Source organism: Leucopleurus acutus (genome assembly GCF_964270905.1).
Source record: "Leucopleurus acutus genome assembly, chromosome: 6".
Taxonomy (NCBI): domain Eukaryota; kingdom Metazoa; phylum Chordata; class Mammalia; order Artiodactyla; family Delphinidae; genus Leucopleurus; species Leucopleurus acutus.
In genome coordinates this window covers 19,131,947-19,150,035 of record NC_139149.1, presented here as the reverse complement: position 1 = coordinate 19,150,035, position 18,089 = coordinate 19,131,947, and the positions used below count along the sequence as shown (strand labels likewise).

General features: G+C 42.3%; 1 protein-coding gene and 1 pseudogene across 2 annotated transcripts in view; one reads left to right on the top strand and one right to left on the bottom strand.

Moving 5' to 3' along the window:
* NCKAP5 (NCK associated protein 5) overlaps nt 1-18,089 on the top strand; it is a 971,312-nt gene that overhangs the window by 767,214 nt on the left and 186,009 nt on the right. The window contains exon 8 of the mRNA XM_082840997.1: nt 7,965-8,033. Coding sequence (XP_082697123.1) covers nt 7,965-8,033 — 69 coding nt within the window. The remainder of the gene's footprint in view (nt 1-7,964; nt 8,034-18,089) is intronic.
* On the bottom strand, nt 12,074-13,162 carry LOC309963103 (ribonucleoside-diphosphate reductase subunit M2-like; annotated as a pseudogene). The gene has a single exon. The product of its transcript is annotated as a ribonucleoside-diphosphate reductase subunit M2-like (transcript).

Here is an 18,089-nt window from a genome sequence, read left to right as displayed (position 1 = left end):
AAGAGGGAGGAGATATGGAGATGTATGTATATGTATAGCTGATTTGTTATACAGCAGAAACTAACACACCATTGTTAAGCAATTATACTCCAATAAAGATGTTAAAAAATAAATAATTAAAAATCAAAAAAAAAGAAAATGAACCTACAGACAGGTCCTGCATAACATGTTCTCCTTGCTTGGGATCCTGAACTCCTTGAGACATGAATGCTATTTTATTTGAATTTAGCTCCCCAGTGCCTTGTGCTTGGCCCGGACTTACTGGGCATCCGCAGGTTACTTTAGTGCAAGAGTAATGACATTTTGGCAGTGTGCCTGTGCATGTATGGGCACAGACATTCCTTCTAAGCCTTCCATGAATGCATTCCAGAATGCATGTCCTATGCCTGTGGTGGATGGTCAGAGCTTATAAGTATTTCCAGAAATTTTCTAGAATGACAAAATTTGTCTCCAAGTGCACAGCAGCCCTACATGTTGCCCAGGTGTGGAGACGTAGCTCTTAAATACAGTCAGTGGGAAACACCCTTTTGCCAGCTACGCCTCCAACCTGGCCACCACAGTGACCAGACATGATGAGATGAGTGATCCAGAAATACCATAAGTTTTAATGGATGAAGATACAGGGAAGGAGATTCAATGTCCAAGTCCAGTTCTTGGTGAATTCAGGCTTTGTATCACTTTACGGGATGAAAATGTGCACACTTGGATGGCATGCTTTATGGCACGCCCAGCCACTCCCATGATGCTTTCTCCTTAGATGGCTTTCAAAATAGAACAGACTACTGTGTAATTAAGGCTATTTGGGGCATCTCTGTTTTTCTTCGAAGGCCGAATCTGAAGTTTCTTGGTGCACAGAGTGAAGTTGTTAGGATGGTACTGTAATGGGCAACTCAGGTATAAATACGCAGGTATTTAACTGGAGTGTCACAGGACTCTGATTCAGAGGGGTGATCATAAAAAGGTGTGCTTTCCTCCCTTTGAGACCCAACCATGATTTTTGAGAAATACCTTTTTACTGACTTTATTCTGACCTGTTTGCCTTTGCTGAGTTGAGGGTTTTCAGCAAGCTGGGAAGATGTAATTCCGAAAAAGACCAGCTGTTACAGAAGGGAAACCACAGGGATGCAGCCCTTTTAACTGTTGTGAATTGGAGTTTTTCTTCTCTTTCTCTCTTTCTTCCCTTCAGAAGACATCCTCCTCTTTCCACCTTCTTCTTTCTTCCATAAAACAAATGATAAAGCAAGCGTGGTAAAAGCTAACCCTTGGGGAATCTGAACGAAAGTTATGGAAGAACTCTTTGTAATGTTTTTGAAACTTCTTTGTCCATCTGAAATTACTTTTTTAATTTAAATATATGCCCCTGTATAAGTTTTTAGGTTCTCATCTTCACCAGACCACAACAAATAGGTAGAGTTTAGAAAAGCCAATGGGAAAGTGAAGCATATTCCGTCTGAAACAGCGGAAGCAAAGGCGTAGTCTGGGGAATGAGACCTTGAACTTCTTGAGATGAACAGGGGCTAGACCTGACCTGAGAGATGGCATATGCTATGTAGCAGCAAATACATGTTTGCGTAGATGAGTGGGGACAGAATATAACAGGTGAAAATCCTACAGTGGAGTTGTGATTTTATGTAGAGGAAAGTTTTTTGTGTAGAACTGGTCTACCTTTGGTCTGTGGAAAAGGATACTGTCTTAGTCTGTTCAGGCTGCTATAACAAAATACCAAAGACCGAGTAGTTTATAAATAACAGAAATTTATTTCTCTCAGTTCTGGAAGCTGGGAAGTCCAAGATCAAGGCCCCAGCATGGTCACGTTCTGGTCAGGGTCCTCTTCTTGGTTCATAGCCATAGCCGGTGCCTTCTTGATGTGTCCTCCCTGAAGGAAGGGGGGCTGGCAACCTTCAGAGCCTCCTTTATGAGGACTCTGATCCCGCTCATGAGGGCTCCACCCTCATGACCTGCTCACCTTCAAAAGGCCCCACCCTTTAATACCATCACATTGGGCATTAGGATTTCAACATATGAATTTGGGGAGGACACAATCATTCAACTGTAGCAGATGTATTAAACACATTTATAGTATAGAAAGATTTATACATAATGAGCACTTAGAGGATTAATGTAGAGCAGCACTTTAGAAGCATTGGTCCCTTTAATCACTTGTAAGTTCCGGCCAGCATGTCTATTCACAAAGCAGACCCCCTAAGGAACGTAGTTTCTTTAAAACATGTATTAATATTAAACATACATTAATTCAACAACATTGTAAATCAACTATGCTTCAATTTAAAAAAAATTTACATATATTAATTCAGACCCATTTTCCACAGTAAACCAAAATAATACAGATGTACTCTATGAAGCTCTTCAATTTTATAAAGATATTTAAGGACTTTAGGGATGAAATCAGAAACGTATTTAGATCCCTGCAATTTGGAGCCCTAAGGAAACCACACAGAGCAGGAAATCCTCTAAATCAGAGACTAAGTCTGGCACAAGCTTTTGATTGTTGTGCGAGACCAAGCTGAGCCCTAAGACCCGCTGTTATATTTAGTTGAACACTCTAATGACATCCTCTGAGTACACTGCTTTAATAACACACTTATTTAAAGTGACACAACCCATATTTTCATTCTGTAAGTCTCAGTAGTGACATTGACATTTTCTCTTTCCCTCTCTGCCTCATCCTCTCCCATCCCTGCCATACAAATAGTCACTGTCTCTTTAAATCACATTTAATAAAGTTTCCTTTTTTCTTTTCCTGTTTTCTTCCCCTGTTGTCTCATGTTGGTAGCAGGTTAATCCTGAATTTATAATAAATGCAAATGGATTAAAGAAAATCATGAGTTCAAGATTATTTTAACTTCACCAGCATAATTGTTAATATCTCCGTCGTCCCCTGGGCTATGTAGGATTACATCAATTAAATTGGTCTCTGTAAATGAACGCATTAACCGTAAATGTGACTGCCATGTCTTTCCCAGCACCCTTAAAGTATTTAATTTGCTTGCCTGTAATAGATTGTCAGAGCAGTAAACGTAAGGCAAGTAATGTAAATGGTGTAATGATGATAATTATCTGAATGGATCGATTGGAGTGTTATTGCAACATGAGATTGTGGGTAGAAGCGAGATACAGACATCCCATATACATTCCCATTGTCAACTTTATTTCCTTACGTATTATTTCCCAAGATTTTTCAAGTGAAAGCAATGTAAGCTGGCATTGCTGTTCTCTCCTTTATCTCTCCCCATCATCCTCTGTGCTGTTGCCTTATTAAAACCAGCAGACCCCAGGGAAGCTAAATTTCTCCAAAGAAAGCAGTGACTTTATAAAACTGAAATTCTAGCAGTTTCTCCATTATTCATGGGATCCAGATATTTGAACCGGAAGTCGCTTTGTAGATTGGCTTGTATGTTCCCTTCACTTATTAACTACTAAAGAACTGTAATCCCAGAAAGGTTCCATGACTTGTTGAAGGTTACACAGACTGCTATTTCCAGGTAAACTGCCGGGTGTAGAACCGGCCCTCCCACCTGGGCTGGGCTGGGAGCTGAGCGGTTACACCGGCTGCAGGTCTGAAGGGGGTTCGGTGTGACAGGCCAGAACAAGCCCTGGAGGAACCAATAGCAAGTCAGGAAAAGCTTTCTGTTTAGTTTGGGTGGGGAATGAAATGATGGAACTGTCTGAGGATAACCAATACTTAAAAATCTGAACAGATGATCAGCATGAGGGTGGAAGGATTGGGCTATGTGGCAGATGTCTGTCCGTGATGAAAATGGAAAGAATAGTGTAGGATCCCACCTGAGGGACAGGAGTGTTAGGAGAGGGTGGCTAAAACAGGGATTCGAGCCCAGAGGAAAAATGTCGAAGCCAGGTATTAGAATGGAAAGTTGAAGAAGAAGCAGGGATTTAAATCCTTGGATTTGAAAGATGACCAGGTCGGGATGATCTGACAGTGGCGTCCAAACAGACTGTTTACTTCAGCTTTTGTTCCCCATCCTGGTTCAGTGACACCACATCAGTTTCACTGGTAAGTAACAAACGGGCCTAAATCTGAAACTTCTCATACATCTGCCAGAAAAAACAACAAAAAAATTCAAATCATCAAAGCACAAATAAAACCACACGGAACCCACACCTTCTGTGTTACCAGAAAACAGAACACTAGAACTTCAGTTGCTGTCCACAGAAGAATAAACTCCAAATCCTGTACCCACAGCACTATCCACAGCGAGGCTGTGTGTGCCAGGGCAGGGTGGTAGCAGAGGGTACAAGGAAAGCACTCCCAGGATGAGAAGGTCTGACACCACGAGCTCAAATCTCAGTACTGGCTGTAGGGCAGGGCTTGAAAGTGTACGGGACCTAAGGTGACCATCTCAGCGAGGCCATGATTCTGGGGAAAACGAGGCTGAGAGGAAAGGTACCATCCGAAGATGTGACTGTGAAGGGAAAAAGAAGAGGGAAAATTTCAAGATGCTGTGGAAATAAAAGAGAAGTATAAGACCAGCCTCCCCGGTCATCATCCAGCAAAGAGGCTAAAACGGGTGTATAGGGCAAGGGTGGAAGAATAGTACGTGAAAGTGATAAACTGATAAAGCAGAAAGAATGCAAGTAGAGAACTGGTAGGAAAGAAGGCGGGGGAACAGTTGATTTTTGCATATATACAGGAGGGGGGCAGGGCACAGGATTGTAATGATGGTAAGAACAAAGGGAGTGATGGGCCCTAGGAGAGAATCTGTGAGAGGTGGAAGGGGTGATGTTGGAGGGTTAGGAGAGGAAGTGACACCTCGCTCCTTTTAGTATAGTTTTGACTTTTGGAATCATGTTCATGTTTTCCATGTTCAAAACATAAAATGAAACCAATGAGAAGAGGAGAAACTAAATTTGAATACTATCAGAAACAAATGACCTGAACTGAATTTCAAAATAAATTTTCTTTTTTTGAAACAATTTAAACATTTTTAATTGAAGTATAGTTAATGTACAGCTTTGTATGTTACAGGTATACAATATAGTGATTCATAGTTTTTAAAGGTTATACTCCATGTATAGTTACTATAAAATGTTGGCTATATTCCCTGTGTGGTACAGTGTGTCCTTGTAGCTTATTTTATACGTAGTAATTTGTACCTCTTACTCCCCTTCCCCTATATTGTCCCTCCCCCTTCCCTCTCCCCAGTGGTAACCACTAGAGTTCTCTGTATCTGTGAATCTGCTTCTTAAAACATATTTAAATCTAAATAAAATTAAATTGAGAAAGAAGCAGATGTTAACTTCCTCAAAATTTCTCTGAATCTCATAAAGAATATTCATAAATGCAACCCTTCCAGCTTCAGCTGCAAATAAATAGTGTAGCCACACTAAGGTGTGAGGGGTGAGAAAGAGCCAGTCTGGTATCTTTTGAACACAGTATTTTTACTATATACCTGCATTCTAAAGAAAAGGCAAATGTGAATTCTTCTTAGTACTTTTTTTTTGTGGTGTGACCATTTCGTGCGCACTTTAGGATTGAAGAAATGAGAAAATATAATGATGTCAGCAGCCCATGCTCTCACTCTAGAAGAAGGAAGATACAAATATGGAAAGGGAGGGCAAGGAGGAAGTCTGTGGGGGGTTGTGTGTCTGTGTCCGCACGTGCGCACGCATGTGCAAGGACAGAGGGAGGGGAAGAGAGGAAGAGAAGGGAGAAACGCTTCCTTCCACTGAAAGAGACTAGGAGCGGTGATCCCTCAGTAGTAATTTGCACACATTAATATCCAGGTCTTAGTTTCCAAATATCATTGCCCAAGTAAAAAGAAGCAGGATTCCTTGGAAAAATGGCTGCTTTCAGGGATGGGGCACCAGACAAGCAAAAATGGGCATGGAACATTTCCCTGGGCCAAAAAAGAAAGAACATGTTTTCAAAATGAAGGAAATATGTCAAAGGGCACAGCTTAGAGATTCACCTTCCCAAAGCTGAGAAAACTGAGCATCAGAATAAATACTGAGAGTGCAGACATAGCCCTATGAATAATAAAAGAATCCATGTATTCATACTGATAAATAAATAGGAAAAACACTTCCTTATGACATCATGCAAACTCGTAAATGTAGGCAGAAGAATGGTAGAAATCATCATTTTCAACCGAAGTCATTGTTGATCCGGGCAAGATTCGTGGATGGCTGCTAAAATAAGTAGATAAAAGCTTGATGCAGAATAGGAGATTTTCATAGTCTCAAAGTACGTGCCCCCAATTTACTTATTAATTCTAAAAGGAAAGATAGTAAATTTACAGTGGAGGGATTTGGAAGACTCCACCTTAACCAAGTGATCAAAGTTAACATGTCCAATTATGGGACAAATGGACATGACACGATTCTGATATGATGCACTGAGAAGGACCCAGTATCATTTCTGTGCCATTACTGCCAGGTGTGCAGGTGGAAACTTGAAGGAAACCCAAATTAAGGGACATTCCGCAAAATAATTGCCCTCTACTCTTCCAAAAAAAAAAAAAGAAAGGGAGGGAGGGAGGGACAAACAGCATAGACGACAACTCTTCCAGATTACATGATCTTGGATGAAGGACAAATAGATGATTTGTCCTTCATCCAAGATCAGGTCCCGATCCTGGAGAGCATTCTAGGTTGTAAAAAACTTTTGCCATAACGACATTATTGGGATAATGGATGAATTTGGAATAAGGACTATAGGTCAGATTGTGGTGCTGTATTAATAAACACTGTATTTCCTGACTTTGAAAACTATACTATGGTTGTCTTCGTTATTGGGAAATACACACAGAAGTAGTTAGGGATAAAGAGCTCACTCTCAAGTTGCAGGAAAAAAATTGAAAGAGAAAGAAAGTGATACAGGAAATGTGGCAAAATGTTAACAGTTGGTGAATCTAAGGAAAGGGTACGCGGCAGTTCATTGTACCATTTTTGCAAATTGTCTGTAAGTTTGAAATTATTTCCAAAAAAAAGTTGAAATAAACTATAACGGGAAAATGTGAATCTGTGTACCTCCTAAAAATCATACCATAGTTTTGAAAAAAAAATGATCTAAAGGTCTGTATGCCCACTTCTAAATGTCAAGGAGGGCTGTCATGAGGGGTGGGTAGAGCCAGGTTTCCTTGGGAGATTGGGATGGTGATCACTGTGGCAGCCATGGGATGGGTTAACTTATACAGTCCAGGATTCAGGTTGGGGCCAGCAGTGGCCAAAGTGAACCCAGGTCACCAGACACAGAGGGCAGTTTTCATGCCACCATTCCATGCTTCTTCTAAAACCTAATGTGCTTATACTGTATACTTTTGTTCCCTTATTATTCTGCTGGTAACCTAGTAACCATATTCAACCTAGGATCCTACAGTAACTTATTTAACATTAAGGTACCTACAAGGCTCTTAGGAGCAGGAAAGCAGTACTTTTAAAAAGGCAGGGGGAGGGGCGAGGGACTCTTAAGTATGTTCAATTCTTAAATTTCTCATTATAGTCTCATGTTCAAAAGTCATTGATTAACCAAGAACACAACATGTTTAGTTTGCTTTTGGAATTACGCTTTCACGAATTTACCTGAGGTTCTCTTCTGTGACCTAAACAAATACCAGGTTGTGAAACTGTGACAGGTCTTAATGAAGTGGATTAAGGCATTTCTTCCATTTACATTTTCATAGAATGAAGTAAACATTATAATCTTTTTTACAGAACACTCTCTCATCAAGCCATGATTTGATTTTCTTCCTGTTCAAAATATCAAGTTTTGCATTTCTTTAAATGCTAATGCCTTTTTGTGAACAATAAGACAGGAGTCATCCCTGAGAGATTTATAATAGTACTTAGAACAAACTCGTCAAAGATTCTTCTACAAGGGTGTTTTGGATCCTGAGGAGATATATTTAGTAACTGTATTGAAGATGTTGTCACGTAACACAGCATTTCATTGATTTATCTGTATAATTTTTGTATCTCTACTGCAGGCAGAGAATTCAGCGTTGGCTTTGGAAAATGAAAATCAAAGGGAACAGTATGAGAGGTGTCTTGATGAGGTAAGGGGAGCGGGGTGCTTCTGGACAAGAGGCTGCACTGTTTAGGATTCCCCATGTCAGATCTTAATATGTGTCTGTTACCGGTCTCCAGAGAACATTAGCATTTTCGCCTTCAAAGGAAGGCTGTAAACATGGTGAATGTGGAGAAGGAAGGTCAGTCAGTCCCCTCCCCCTCTCTCCCTATATCCTTATATGGGCATCTGCAAATTCCTCTTGGTTATTGTTTAATATGCTTGGGGCATAGGTTGGGAGATGCTTCACTGTATGATAAATCCATCCTGTCCAGTAAGTGTGATCCCAGCCCGTGAATGAGAAAAGCCACCTCAGGGCACGCTGCATCGCCTCCAATTGGATGCCATTTCTGAAAAAGCAAATCCTTGATAGAGTGGGTGGGGACGATGTTCACAGTTGGCAGCCAGAGGGGAAAAGTCAGTGGATTGAGAACAAGGCGAGAAGAGAAAGGGAAGTAAGGAGGAAAATTTGAGCAGAATGGAAGGAGACAGGGCCACACGCCTGAGGAAACTGGAGAAATGTGATTCGACGACAATGAAGAGATGACGGCAGAGATGGTGGGTGGCTCGGAGTTCCTGAGAGGGGAGGGAAGACTGAAGTGTATGCAGGGCCCTTGTTTTCCCCTCAGCCATCCCCTCACACGGCGCCAGGGATCGTACCACCCATCTTTCCTATGTCATCCAGCCCGGACTGGCCGTTGGCCTCCCTGACAAGCTCTTATCTGGGACTTGGTTGGTGATTGGAGTTACTCATTTGATGGGATGACTTCTCTAGTCATCTGCCTGATACCCTAAGACTTGCACATATTCTTCTAAGAGATTCTGTTTAAGAGCTGTTATGATATAGCTGACGGAGATTTTAAGAAAATAAGAAAAATTACATTCAGTCGAGTTCTGCTACCTTACCAGTGGAAACTAGCAATGTATCTTCAGTCTTTGCCTCTTCACTAACAATTGGGAAAACCTTTTCCGACAAATGCTCTTGAACTTCCTTCCCCCTTCCCTCCCCCAATCCCCCCCTTGATTGTCCCAGAAGGTGATGGGTTGAATGACAAAGAACACAGGTTCAAATCCCAGTTATGGCATCATCACCTCCGCCATGTACTCCTCTTCTCCCTTGAAACTAGAAATGGTGTTTCCTTCAGAGTTCCACCTGTGCTGGATATTTTCCTACACCAGTGCTTCTTGAAGTGGTATCCCTGGGCTGGCAGCATCAGCCTCATCTGGGAACTTGTTAGAAATGCAAATTCTTAAGCCCCGTTCCCAGCTGTAGAGAATCGGAGACTCTGGGAGTGGACGTGGGCCTGGCTGTGATCGATCTGTGTATCAACAGTCTCTCCGGGTGATGCTGTTGAGCCCTACAAACTAAGAGCCATTATCCTCGTAACACAGACCACTTTGCTTCACAGTTACTTGCTGAAGAACCCTCAAAATGTCCCCAGAAAACTGTTTAGCTATTTAAGATTTTAATTGTTTCATATCTCCAGCCATATATATTAGTTACTCAAGCAAAACGGTGTTTGCACTCCTCTGCCCTGTCAAGACTTAAAAGGACTCTGAATAATCTTTACACCGTCCAGAGTTAAAAGAATCACTCAAGTTAAGTTGACATAAAAGGAGGAGTGGAGACTCAGTGTCTAGTGAGGCCAGTTCAGCCCCCTCCCCCCTGTTCCCCAGGTACTTGGTCCAATCCAAGTTTAGGGCAAGAAAGACCAAATAGATCCAAGGATATTTAAAGGAACAAATATTGCCCTTGGGTCATATGTATTGATCAGCAAAGTTCCACTTTAACCTCCTGCACAGAAATTTCCAATGAGACTTCATCTGCATTTAGAAGTCAAATTTACGTGAATCACACCACAGAAACTTCTTAGTTGTCACAATTTTCGCACAAGTCATCCCCCCCACCATCACTCAAAAAGCTCCCAGCATTCCTTTCTGGAAATTCACAGCCTGCCTTCTGTACGTTCTCTATGCCTGCATTCCGAAGGTGTCATTAGCATGTGTCTGGTGAAACCGAAGTTTTCACCCACAAAATCATTGAGTATAAAGTTTCCACTGAAGACAGAATTTTCAGAGGGGGAATCCCACTGTACTTTTTTGGTGGTGTTCTTTTATTTGACATGAGAACGGTTTTATTTAAATCATTGATCACTGGTGCAGTACTCAATATTAGGACTTTGAAACGATTTAGACAAAGTCTGTTTCCTTTTAACAGATTAAAAAACCGAACCCTAGTTGGCAGAAGCTAATGCTTGCGTCACACAGCTAATGGGAGGTAGAATCCTAAACTCTGCTTCCAACTGCCACCTGTACCTGACAACGCCAGGCAAGGTGTTTATTTTTGTGTCGCGCAAGTGTAAGGACCATATAATCTGGATTAACTTTATAACAATAATTGAAAAGGTAGAAAAGGGTCCCATATTACAGAAGTTTTTAAATTGACTATTTTACCATTTATATTAATACAATAAATGAAGAAAACTGACAGCAGAACAGGCCAGTGGTCAGCCAACACACAACACAACGTGTTAACAAACATGGCCAAAGGATCAGTGTGTGTCATGCATTACCTTCCGTGTAACATCTTTTTTGGAGGGGGGGAGGGAACATAAAGGTGGATTGAGTCAAACTAGCCCTATTAAATACATCTATTAAGTTTATACTTTCTTCTGAAATTAATATTTGAGTGGAACATGTATGAATTATTCACATAACACCAGCTTTCTACTGAAGTTTAAGAATCCAGCAGGTGATGTTCACATTTAGGCAAATCCCAGGAGCAGTTGCACTGAACAATATTCACTCAATCGTTATGAACTGCAAAATAATACTGGGTAAGTATTTCAAAGTATGAACTACAGAGATGATATAAAAAAATATATAGTAGAACAACTTTCTAACTTTAAAGTACAAATGGTTAAGTCACCAGTACCTACTTCCACACAAATTAAACAAAATCAGAATCAACACTCAACTTTTAGGAGAGGCAGTTTCAGTCCTGGTTTTACCACTTAATAGGAGAAAGATCTTACGTGGGTCCTTTAGTTCAAGGATGATTTGAAAACCAATTCACAAAGTGAGTATCTTGGATCCCAGCTAAGAAGACTCTTCAAGGACCTTCCATACTAACTTGAAGTTGGGGGACATACAATTTGAGAAATTAAATGATTCCGCCCCTCATGCACACCCAGGTTACCCACAGTGAGTCCGGATCACACTTCAGTTCCTAATGACGTAAGTTAAGAGTCTCCTTTCTCCACATCTCTTATCCCGCGGTACTCGACGTGGGCTACAGAACACAAAACCAGCCTGTGTTCTCTGTGGTACCACCTGGCTGATACTGATACCTAAGTGTGCACAGGATTGAGTTCAAAAGCTCTTCAACTCATCAAGGAAAAGAAAGAATAAAAATGACACCCTTAGTTTACACAGGTTTAACCTACGTTGATCACCTGGTAAATCTTGAATTGGCTCCCATTAGTGGTAAATAGAATACTTTTGTATTTGGTGTAGAAACCAACAAACTTAGGTTAAACCAAGCCTTCACTCTGACAGTGCAAACTGTGTGTATTTGTGTGTAATGTGCCAGTTTTATATACAAATCATAAGTAAACTTTAAAATCTGAAGCAGTGAGTCTGATGTCTTCCTACTGCCTTGTGGCAGTAACTGTTTAATCCTGCTGGATCAAACTCGCTTGACTCCCCACACTTTGAGGCCAAGGAAGGTGCTGTTACGAGCCAGGGGGAAGTCATGTACAGCCAGCCTGCTTGGAAAAGCCAAACATGGACAAGATCTTTCGTAAGAATCTGAGTAGCTCTTGTCAACGCTTTCAACCTAGGTGACCCCACTAGCATTAACAGGATTGATTTTGAGGTAGCTACACAGTTTTAAAGATGCCATTAATGAAGATTATGGGCAATGTATGGTATAGCCGGTTAATACCATTCAGGTAGCTGATTTTTTTCTCTTTTGATGAGAAGGAAAACAAGAAAACTCAACAAAATAAGAGCACATCTTCAGTTCACTTAGAAGTCAGCATCCAAGGTAAAGGAATTCTCTGTCGGACTGGACGTCACTCCCATCCTCTGATACTTGCCTACTCTCTTCTCAGAGAAGTTAGTCTTCCCTTCAGTGAAATATCCTCCATAAAGTCAAATGGATTTTCTACTCTGAAAACCTTGCTAAAACCCAGCTCCAGCATAAGTCTGTCTGCCACGAATTCGACATACTGCTTCATCGAAGCGCAATTCATCCCAATGAGCTCCACTGTCAGGGCCTCCGTGAGGAACTCGTGTTCTATCCTAGCTGCACTGACGATTATTTCTTTGACTCTCTGCTCCGAACGTTTGTGTAGCAGGTGTTTGAACATCAGGCAGGCAAAGTCACAGTGTAAACCCTCGTCTCTGCTAATAAGTTCATTGGAAAATGTGAGGCCGGCCATCAGTCCTCGTTTCTTGAGCCACAATACAGATGCAAAAGAACCAGAAAAGAAGATTCCTTCCGCTGCGGCAAAGGCTACGACACGTTCTCCGTACGTAGCCTCTTTGTCTTCGATCCGGCGCAAGGCCCAATCTGCCGCCTTCTTTACACAAGGCACTGTCTCACTGGCATTGAAGAGGAATTCCCTTTCTTTGGAATCTTTAATGTAAGTGTCAATGAGGAGACTGTCCATTTCAGAATGTATGTTTTCCACGGCAATTTGGAAGCCATAGAAATAACGGGCTTCCGTAATCTGAACCAGGTTTTCATTTACTATGCTATCACTTGCCACAGAGAAAGCCAGAACACACGAAGTGAAACATCTCTCCTCAGGCTTCAGGGCTTCCCAGCGCTGAATGTCCTTGAAAGGTCCACCTCCTCAGCTGTCCAGAAGGAAGCCTCCGCTTTCCTATACATCTGCCAAACATCACGGTATTCGATAGGAAAGATGACAAAGCGGCAGGGGGTTTCTTTCAGAAGCGTGGTTCATCCTCCACCCTGGGGGCAGATGGCTTAGGGTTCGGCTTGGCGGGCTCCTGGCAGATCCTCCTTGTGGTCCCACTGAGCGACGGGGGAGTGTCCTCCCGGTCCGCCAGGCTGAGCCCCTTCGTAGGCGAGAGCTGGAGGAGATGCTGCTGCTGCAGGCCAGCGACAGTGGCGGGCGGGGTGCCAGGTGGGGCTGCGTGCAGGTCGCAGGATGCCAGGTGGGGCTGCGTGCAGGTCCTGGGCCCTCCGTCCTTAAGTGCAGAAGTTTAACTGTTGCCAAAGAGGGGATCTTCAATAAAGAACCACCTGTGAGCAGCACAAATGTTCTGTATTCATGAATCCCGGCCCCTGATGACACATGCCTGTTGTTTTGTAACTAATTGCATGAGGGTAGGCAATCCATTTCCATGCATTGTAAGAGAACACTCTCAAAGGGGTAGTTGAATGTAGTAATAATGCCAACTGGAAATTCTTTTCAAGGCTTTTCATACTAATTAAACAAACTAACAAGGTAAGGCCTCACGTAAGTTATTTCCTTGCTAATGGGTTTCATAAAACATACACAGGTGGATAAAATGTAAATTTGAAGTGTTCTTCAATCCCTTTTGTACTGATAGTTATTTTCTGGGAAATGAACATATTGAGGATTTGGGGAAAGCACTTGGGAGTCTGAGACTCCCTCTGTGTGTTCTAATAAAAGGGTGTGTTTATTCAGAAGGAACAGACACACATCCATAGATATACACACACAAATGCGTGCACACACATTGTCACTTCACCACCACTTCTACTGCCACCCAACCCCTCATCTCCTTGCCTTGCAATACAAAAGCAAAACCAAGGACCAATCTTGGGTTTTTTTTTTTTTGGAGGTGGGGGGCCCTGGAGGATTTCATGTTTGTATCTAGCTTCTTTGTCCAGCCGTTTGATGGCTTGCTGGCGAGCAGTGAAGCGCTCTGTATTCTCAGTATCACTTTGGCCAGTTCCTTTAAGACCAGCTTATTCTCAAGTAGAGAAGATAATGACACATACCATCTCCTCAAACCGCTGCCTTGCTTTTAGATGGATTCAGCCGTATCCTCCAAACCTTTATGGGATATCAGCCTTGCCCAGGCCCTGGGATCTCAAGGTACCCCCAGCCTAGCAGGAGAAGTGAGGGGCATGGTTAATCCCAGAGGAAGGAGGTGAGGGAAACTCACAGAGGAAACAGGCTACGCTGGGTCTTGGAGAATATACAGCAGAGTCACCAAAGGGCAGGCGGAGCAGTGGGCGGGCGGGCAGGTGGTGAAGGGGGCAGAACTGAAAGGCCATCTTTAGGAGAAAGAGCTGGAGCAGGTGAAGTCTGAGATCTAGAAAGGTGAGTGGTTCTCACTCTTACTGGCACATTGCACTTAACCTGGGGAGCTTTAAAGGAACCACTGGCTGCCGCCGCCCCTCAGAGATTCTGATCTGATCTGATTCTGCTCTACAGTGGAGCCTGGGTACTCAAGTTTTTTAAAGCACTCCAGGGGCTTATAATATTCAGCCGACATTAAGAACCACTAGCCTTATGTCTCTGAATGTGTGCCTTAGAGGGCATTTTCAGAAAGCAGCCGTAAGAGGATGAAGTCTCCACCAAACTGGTTGTGATGATACAAGAGCCATGTGGACCCATGTGGAAATTGAGTGATTTCCAATTCCTTAACAGTGTCTGAGCAAAAAATACACCCTATCCCAGTGTTCCTCAGAGCGTGTTTCTGAACCCCTTCTGCATCAGAAAGATGTGTCTCGATTGCTAAAAATTTGATTCTCTGATCTCGCTCAGCTACTCTTAAGCAGAATGTAGGGTGAGGAAATTGGCAATTTGAACGAATTTCCCAGGCAAAGCTTTTGCACACAGAAGTTGGACCTGCCTCCCCATCAGGCCATCCGAGTTGGACCAGGGTTCGTAGGCAGCCAGGGTGCCGTAGTATTTGAGTTCTCTGACTTCTCCGTGCTCTACACTTCAGAGCACAAGGGCAGGGAAAAGCAGACCTCTGGGTGTAGTTCAGAAAAAAAGAAAAAAGCATCAGAATTTCTTTTAAACCAAGGCTAACTAAAGGCAGAAGCAGGTTAAAAACAGTTCTTCCTTTTCTTTCTGGTCCCTGTGCTATACGGCAAGACTGGATTGTGGAATCATTATCAGATATTGTCATTGTATAGCCCACATCTGGGAACCTAAGTCATCTTTAAAATCAATATCTTGATAGATGTAGATGGAAGATGATCCCGCTTGTGGCTCTCACATGCTTCAGGTGTCCATTTCATGTTCATTTCATGAATGGATCATAAAATCAACAGATGATCTACTTCTTGTACCTGCTCTAGACTCTAATCACCACAGGCAGCACCTGTGTTCTCGTTAGCATTATCTCTCCAAGATCCAGCACAATTCTTGGCCCAGACTAGGTCACTTAATGCATATTTGTTGAATAACTGAATGAACGAATGGAAATTATCCACAGCAAATTACTTTCCAAATTAGTTTTCACTGGAATCCCATATATAAATCTCCCCCTCTCCCAGGGTCTCACAGGATTTTTTTTTACAGAGTAAATAAATAATATAGGTGCTTAGTGATTTTTATTTATACATGTATTTTACACACACACACACACACACACACACACACTTCATCCCTTTACAAATAAAAGCCCTTCTTCTCAAACCATCCTTCCTTAACTGCTTACCTGAAAATGTGTTTTAGTTTCTGAAGTTTGAATGATTGGATTCAGATTTAACATTTTGGGGGTGACTGCTTTTGATCAGGTACTGCCCAAGGTGCTTTCTCTGATGATGTCTATCATTTCATGCTTTTTTTCACAATTTTAGAGGCAGACGGTTCCCCTGCTTGACAGATGAGAAAAATCAGGTTGCTTCCCCACCCCCATACATTATCAGTGAATGACCAACACAGGCAGTATTTGAACCCAGGTCTTTTTTGTGATTCTGCCCCAGTGCTCTTCCCACCTGCCCCCGGCTGCCTTCCTACAGTAAACCAAGCTCAGAAGCAGAGAAAACTTCTCCAAAGCACATTTCCCAAAAGGCGCGCTTTAGCGGCCAGGTTTGTACATTACGTTGCTGACATGACAGTGGCTTGGCGTGATAAAGTAGCGCATAAAAGGGTGAGAGCAGGACCACCAAGCAGGAGGACAGGACCGTTAAGCATGGTGTCCGCTGAGTACCTTACACGCCCCACCCTGGACCCCATCCCCGACAGTCTTCAGGATGTAGTGAGCATTGGCTCCCTCTGGAATAAACTCATTCAGCCTCAGGGACTGTTTGGCAATAAAGTAACAGACAACTCTGCAGCCCTGATTCTCCTCTCTCTGCCCTCCCCCCCCCATCCCTCTTCATCTGACAGGGAAGAAAAACAAAGACGTGTGTGGGTCACAGATGAGCCAAGTGTCAGAGGAGCTGGCTTGTCTGAGAGAATTCTTACGGAAAGGAAAAGAGAGATGTACCTGGCCGCTCTTCTTGGCACCCCTGTTCCTCCCGCCCGGCTCCCCCGCTGCCCACACTCCTGCTCCTCTTCTAGATTCAAAGAGGGAGGTTTCCACAAAGAGCCTAAGGGAGGTTGTCAAACAAGCCAGGGACTTAAGAACCGACTGTCACCTTTGCTCAGTGTGTCTCAGGTCCCCATGGCCCAGCCCAGCTGGTCTTTTTTCTTTCTTTGGAGAGGAAAGCTGTCAGCTGACACTAGAAGGTATTTGTTCTCATTAGCTGGGCCTGCCGGGGTGTGATTATTTGCAACCCGAGTGCTAAGGGCAAGATGCTATGATGAGGGCAGGGGCCCATTCCAGGGATCATCTTGTGAACCTATTAGAGGTTGCAGGCACAAGCTCCAAATAGTTGTTCTGTTGATGCATCGGGGAACCTGAGCTGTTAAAAGTAGTAACAAAACCCAGGAGACTATCTTTAGAGACAGTACCAAGGAAAGCATGTGTATCACATGCCTGCTTTTCTGCAAGGAACCTGTGAGCCCTTCTGGGTAAGAGAACCCCATGTCAGTAGGTAAAGAAACAATGCATTCGTATATCTTTGTTCAGTTTTCAGGTAGAGCAAACAATTGTCCAAAGTACGTGCCAAAAGGAACTGTATCAGAGATAGAGTCTATAAGCCTATAGGGCAAACATATTGGATTGCAAAGATATAACGTATTTACTGCTACAGGCTCTTACAGATAAGGTATTCGTTTATGACTCCTGCTAAATCATGTAGAGAGCTATTTTTTGCGACCACTGTGCCACAGACTGGTTTAAGTGAGGGACCAGTTCGGAGGAAGAAAAGAAAATATTGATATTAGGCAGTTTTATGAGAATGTAAATCAAATCTAAAGTTTGCTATCCAAAAGGATTAAATTATTTATGGTATAAATTAAGTTTGGTACATTGTTCCTGATTTAAGCAGCATGAATAGTTCAATTCTTCTGGGTATTTTTAATTTGAAAGAATAAAATAGATGGTATATAGTTTGACTTTAAATTCACAGTTACAAATTGAAATGAGCATTTAAAAACTGAAAGATTTTCAAGATTATGCTATTGGTCAGTTTGTGTCGGCCGAATTACATTTATCACCACTGTGATCGTGTATAAATAAAGTAATAAAGGAAAAAGTAATGGTACCAGTTACGGAAAATACAATTTATTTTGGACTATGATAGTTCTTAGATATGCTTCTTTAACTTGGGCTGGACTAAAAAGCAAAATACCTAAGAATACTTTTTCTTCAAAACTGTAGTTAGTTTCAGTGAAAGGCCTTTCTTTTTTACTTAATGTCAACAATATAAATTTGAAAAGGATTCTGATAGGGAAAAGAATCCTTCTTGTGCATACAGTTCAATGAACCAGTTGTAGGTAATCTGATTCTAGTCATTTACTGCTTGTGGTGTAAATGTCTGCTAACCACAAGTTGATTGCAGCCTGTATTTTAATTTTCAGTGAGGCTTACTGGTGGCTCACTGTCATTAAGGATATGCTGTTTCGTCAATATTGAGTTAAGAAACAATTAAGCCCCATGAAAACATTTTTACCGTAATCTGTTCCCCTATACTAGA